At 35.6% G+C, this 6,020-nt stretch overlaps 1 protein-coding gene across 2 annotated transcripts; it reads left to right on the top strand.

Annotated features, from left to right (window-relative positions):
- The first annotated feature begins 1,402 nt into the window (after positions 1 to 1,402).
- LOC122531784 (dynactin subunit 6) lies at positions 1,403 to 4,578 on the top strand. 2 transcript variants are annotated; one of them, XM_043659981.1, is made up of 6 exons: positions 1,403 to 1,507; positions 1,706 to 1,876; positions 1,953 to 2,080; positions 2,159 to 2,301; positions 2,373 to 2,490; positions 4,063 to 4,578. In XM_043659981.1, the coding sequence occupies exons 1-5, from the start codon at positions 1,479 to 1,481 to the stop codon at positions 2,472 to 2,474; spliced, it is 573 nt and encodes a 190-aa protein (XP_043515916.1). In that variant the 5' UTR covers positions 1,403 to 1,478; the 3' UTR covers positions 2,475 to 2,490; positions 4,063 to 4,578. The 2 variants fall into 2 exon arrangements, with proteins under 2 accessions (XP_043515916.1, XP_043515915.1); XM_043659980.1 differs by lacking the exon at positions 4,063 to 4,578 and having other exon boundaries at positions 2,373 to 2,768.
- The last annotated feature ends 1,442 nt before the right edge of the window (positions 4,579 to 6,020 follow it).

Below are 6,020 nucleotides of genomic sequence, written 5' to 3'. Positions count from 1 at the left end.
AGAAGCAGCCAGGAATTGGTGGCAGAATCGTCGAGATTTAGTGGCGTGCATGTTGTTGATAATTAATTGTAGCGAGAGCGTCGTAGAACGATGCTTCGCGGCTCGTAACGTAACTGTTAATGGATATTATCCGTGATAGAACTATTCTAGTTTTCAGCCGAGTAATCCCGAAGTAAAGCGCGGATAGATCTAACAGTTCCAAGTAACAGCGTAATAAGACAAGGTGGAATAGTCAAGTGGAGTAATCGAATGAGCTCTGGCTCTTTCAACTGATACTAAAAAAAAAAAAAAAACCTCGCGATAACAGCGGTGAAACGCGATGTTGCTGCACGTATATCAAACTTACACACTGCGTCAAACTACGTCGCAGCTTGCGTTTAGAAGAACCTACGAGCTCGATTAATTTACGAGAAATAAAACAGCAACAGCGTGTCTCAATCTCAACATCCGAATGAGAAGAGAAGTTTCGAACGAGAGGAAAAAAATTATAAAATCGGAAAGTAAGTTTTTTTTCTGTTTGAACGAATCTTTTCTCCAATAAGTCGTTGAATCGTAGCTTTTGAAAATTGGCCAGTCGATCAAGAGAAAAAGAGAGAGAGAGAGAGAGAGAGAGAGAGAGAGAGAGAGAGAGAGAGAGAGAGAGTGAGAGTGAGAGAGAGAAAGAGAGAGAGCGAGAGAGAAAGGGAGAATTGAAGAAAAAAATTAATGAAAAACACACACACACAAAGGCGCAACACGTACACGCGCACGCACGTTGCAATTAGACGTTATTATCGCAATTTGGAGTTAAATTTTATAATATATAATATATAAAAATATATATATAATATATATAAATAAAAGTTGACGGATAATATAGAGTTATATTAAATATCGATTAAAAAAAAAAAAAGAAAAAACGAGTGAAGGAGTTATGTTTTTTAGAGTGGCGCGGCTCACGCGCTATCGATTCACCCTCTTCAACTTAATGCTCATCTCCTTAACTTTCTTAATCCTTTTAACATTTGCTCGAAGTAATTTTGTATTTAATTACATCTGTGTAATTCCATTACATTTCTGAGATACTTTGTTTGTTTCTTTTTTTTAATTTACAAAACAAATTATAAAAGAAATACGCGTACATATCGATAATTAACAAATAATATTTTGCAAGCATTTTTCATGGTTTATTGTATCTTCAGTTTTATTGATTTCAATTTTGTTTGGAGATTCTGCAACATTTACAAATTTTAAATGACATTTCAATCGCTTTGTAATTATAGAATCCTTTTCAAATTTGTTGTGTCATTTTACAATATATTTTCAACATTTGATAAATCATTAATATAGCCTGTAAGGGAAAAGTTAAACAACTTTATCATATACTTTATTGTTAGTATGAATTTATTGTAAATTTAAATTATTTGAAGAAGCCCGCGCTCCATCGTTTAATTCTCCGAAATCACCAAGGAGGGCGTTTACAGTGTCACCTGCTAACAATGAATTCATTTGTCAATCGTCGTACAAAGTAAGAAAATTTATAAATTTTGTTCAAATTATTTACATTTTATTAGTTTTTCCTTGAAATAGTTAAGAAAATATTCTAAATAATTAGGAAAGTATTTAGTTAGTTGTTAAACTCGATAGATTCATTCTGATGCTTTTGAGGTTACGTCTGTTATGTGTAATTACTGTATTACAAAATAGGAAAATGTAATTTTTACAGCGTGAAAATAGCAGTAGGAGCTTTAGTATGCGAGGAAAGTATTTTAAAAGGGGATATCACCATTGGACCAAACACTATAATTCATCCAAAGGCAAGTATCATCGCAGAAGCTGGTCCCATTATAATAGGTGAAGGGAACATTATAGAAGAAATGGCAACAATAGCAAATAGGTAATTTTAATTTCAAACACTTCTTTGCTTTTTCTCTTTAATTATTTGACTAAAATATTCAATTATAATGTTACAGATTACCAGTGGATGCTCCTGAACCAACTACAATTCCGGTGCAAATAATAGGCAGTTACAATGTATTTGAAACTGATTGTACTTGCGAAGCATTTAAAGTTGGAGATTGTAATATTTTAGAAAGCAAAGGTAACTATTGTAATTAAACAGATAACTTTCTTATTGTAATATTAGGTATTTTATGAAACATTCTATTTTTATTTATAGCATATGTTGGTCGTGAGGTTGAATTGACCAATGGTTGTATTATAGGAGCATCATGTTCATTAACAGAATCAGATACAATACCAGAAGATACTATAATATATGGTAATGAATGTCAGCGTAGAGAAATGCACGGTAAACCATATGTGAGTTTCTATCAAACTTCAGATCTTGTAGATGAAATTTGGCCGTTTTATGATTTTATGTTTTATTTCAGCCTCCAATAAGTCAAATAGAATTTTTGTTAAAAATTTTACCAACTTATCACCATATTCGTAAACCTAATATAGTACCAACAAAGAATGAAGGAGGATTGTAGCTAACTACATTGTTAGGTAATTTATTTGCAATATAATGATCTTAAAAATGCAATATTTATGCATTAACAGTGCATTTTAATTACGTTTTTTCTCTAATCTTATTTATATATTATGCACTATAAAAGTATTATTATTATTATTGTTATTATATAATAAATTATGAAAAGTTTCATACATGATGTATAGGAAATCATATAATAAGCCATTTAAAATTATGATAAATATGGTATATATAATTAATATTTTGTAAGTATGGTATATATAATTAATATTTTATTAATATATATTTGAAACATTTAAAAGCTAACGTAGGCAATATTTTGATAATACCGAAATATCCAATAAAATACGCTTTTTATATAAAACTTTTGTAGGTCTCTATACTTTTATAGAAAATCTATATTTATTCAGTATTTTCTCATTCGTTAAAATATAAAATTAATGAAGTAGGATAAAAGTAAATCGTCATGGATTTAATATTATTATTATTATATCATTTTCTGTTCATTATGCCTTCGAATTATTGAATCAACTATATCCAGTGATAAATTTAATTTCCTATTCTGCCTGGAGATGGCAGAACAATCACCTATTTTAACATCAATTTTCAAATTGATTTTGTGGGAAATCTTAAATATTGTAAAAAAATTACTAATTTTATCATGTATCATTTATATCTATATATTAATAGAAAATTCACATTATTTATTTATTTCATATGTATTTTTCCATATTTTATTAACACTATAAGAATCAGTGATCATGCGCTATAATTTTCAATTTTGTATCGATGACAGTGACATATAAGTTTCAGTATGACGTGCCGTAGCATCATCCAATTTTCAATGCTTAACTATCGATGATGCGACGATTTTCACCACTTAAAGATCGATTGTAAATTCTGAACAAAATTTGCCGCTTTTTTTTTGTAAGAATTATTCCTAAAAGCAACTGGTCGTTGTAATGTTTAAAATTTCAACAATTGATTAATTATTCGAATAAGATATAACGTGTGTTCGAAAAATATCTTTTAATTATTATTCGTAACCTAAACCGGAGTGAAATTTCGCGATGTCAGTGAGTCCGTGCGCGTCGACAATGCGACAAGTTAATGTAACTTGATGTTTCTCTTTCTCGACGTTCTTCTCCGTGCAAACTCTCCGGAGAATCACAGCGGCACAATACTAAACGCTACACCTATGAATATGAATTAGCGTCTCGTCGAGGGGGTTGGATGCGAACCATTTACCGTTTCCGTCAGCTTAACCGCGTACCACAGTGACTCTCAATGCGACCGCTCATTTAAGCTGCAAATGTACGAATCATGTTGCCACATAATTTATCCAAATTAACTCATTAATCATTTGCTGACGATATTTTATGCTACAATGCATTGTACGAATGAACTGAATCATAATAAAAGTAACATTCAGTTCTTGCTCGATAATTTATCCATAATTTTGCAACAAGTATTCTATTCTGTATATAAAAAAGAATACTTCAGTATATTATAAATGGCGGTTTTACGCAAAATTGTGAAACATTTAAGATAATCCAACACAAAATGTCTTATGTTGTTCCGTATAGATAAGACTTTCCAATAGAAACTGAATATTATTCATGTGGAAAGGATTTTCTGGAGAAGTATATGAAGAGGAAACGCAGTCAAGAGCACAGCGGTTGGCGAGCGCCGCTTTATTTTAATGATCGCTCGTCGCAACCCCCTTGAACGCAACTCTTGTCGCGGAAAGTGGTGACCCGAGAGAGCTGTCATATTTTGACGTCCGCAGCGGGCGTTCTAGGCTAGAAGGGGGAGACGAGAAGAAAAGAGATTATTTTTCGTCGCGCTGGGAGAAGTCGGGAATCAGTACGACGCCGGCTAACCAAGGGGAAATCCCTAATGGCGTAACAACCACAGATTCCGAGTTTTTCTTATCCCTGTTAGAACGAATTCGTCATCGATCGGTTTTTATGAAAGTATTTGCGTGCAAATCGAGAAGAAGTTAAACAGTCAAACCGTTATAAAATCGTGGATTGTGACGATGCCTTCGACTTACAACCTTGCAAGATTGTACAACATTATACTACGACAGTTGCAACGATCGAAGTTCTTCTAAAAAATTCATTTCTCCGTAAACGAAACAATCCTTTTGTTTTCAAGATTTCTCCAGAATGTTTTCCAATTTAAAGACGAGGATGATTTGTTTATTTTTTTTTTTTTTTAATCTGCAAGGATGATCGAGGAATGAACATCGCGCCGAGTATGAAATTTTCAACCGCGTTGAAACGATCCGCCAATAATTCATGGAGCAGTTATCGTTGAACGATTTGCGCCGGCGATAGACAGTCCCTCGAGAAACGTTTCACGATGATCTTTCGTCCGTCAACGATGGCAGCGATTGTGAACGCGTCAAACTCTCGGCGCCCTCGCTCTCGCGCTTAAATTGACGTCCGCGAACACGGGAGAACCGCTTTGTCGGGCGGCGAACAAGAGTGACGAGCGTTGCGAATCCACGACTCGCTTAACATTTCCATTGTAAACGCAAACGAAGACTGGAGGGCGAAAAATGTCATGTACGTCGGCGGGATCGCGCGTAGAATTAATTCGATATCGCCGCGGTCTGACGAGAGATCTACCGTAATTACTGGGAAAACGCTGTGCGAATTATCTCCGCGCTTGCCTATAGTCCATGACGATTATAATTTGCCGATCAACGTCGACGGATTGACAGACGAAATATCTGGGCTGGTTTTTAAATAGATCTGAAAGTGGTTCATATCTCGCAGTGTTTCTTTTGATCTTTCAATAAAGAAACCGAGTCAGGTGAAGTCTCATGCGTGAAATTCATCCTTTTTTTTTTCAAAAGGAATTTCTGTTCTATTTCAGAAAACACGTTTAAACGTTTTGTTCGATGAGTGAACCACGAAGGAGACGAAAATTGGCGGATATTCGGATTTCTTAAATGTCTCTACAAGAGCAAAAGATAAACGAAGAAATATTATATATATTTCTCTAAATACGAAGACGTCCTTGCAAGCAATTCGTACGACCGAAATCTTCGCAAATCATCTGAGATGTGTTCGGCATTCAAACGCAAATGGATCATTTAGGCTCATTTAGCAACGGAATCGTTGCGCTAAATCTAGAGATTCGTGTTGTCGATGTCGTGTAGACGATGCCGTCGCGCGGTCAGCCGAGCAACGACGAGATAAACGATTCAATCGCGACAATGAATAATACCGGAGCGACGGTTAAACGCGGCAGCGGATCGGATCGGGTCCGCCCACGAGCCTGTCCGGAGGGAAACCACCCGTAAAATCCAAAAGGGGTGCAGTGGAGCGGGAGAGGCAGGGGGCGCCAGGCGACTCTGTGACGCGATTATGCTAACGAAGTTATTCCATTGTAACGCTGTTTACAACGGCGCGCATTAAGGCTACACCGGAACAATAGCAGCCCCCTGCCCCTCTTTCCCTCTCTGCCTTGTGCACGAGCCAGGGAGAATCCTCGGGAATCGCACGGCCATTGTACGCCCTGTTCGAGAAGG

This window comes from Frieseomelitta varia, unplaced genomic scaffold, assembly GCF_011392965.1.
Source record: "Frieseomelitta varia isolate USP_RPSP 00005682 unplaced genomic scaffold, Fvar_1.2 scaffold_416, whole genome shotgun sequence".
Lineage (NCBI taxonomy): Eukaryota > Metazoa > Arthropoda > Insecta > Hymenoptera > Apidae > Frieseomelitta > Frieseomelitta varia.
Note: the sequence above shows the minus strand (reverse complement) of the source record. Positions and strands in the feature narration are given on the sequence as shown.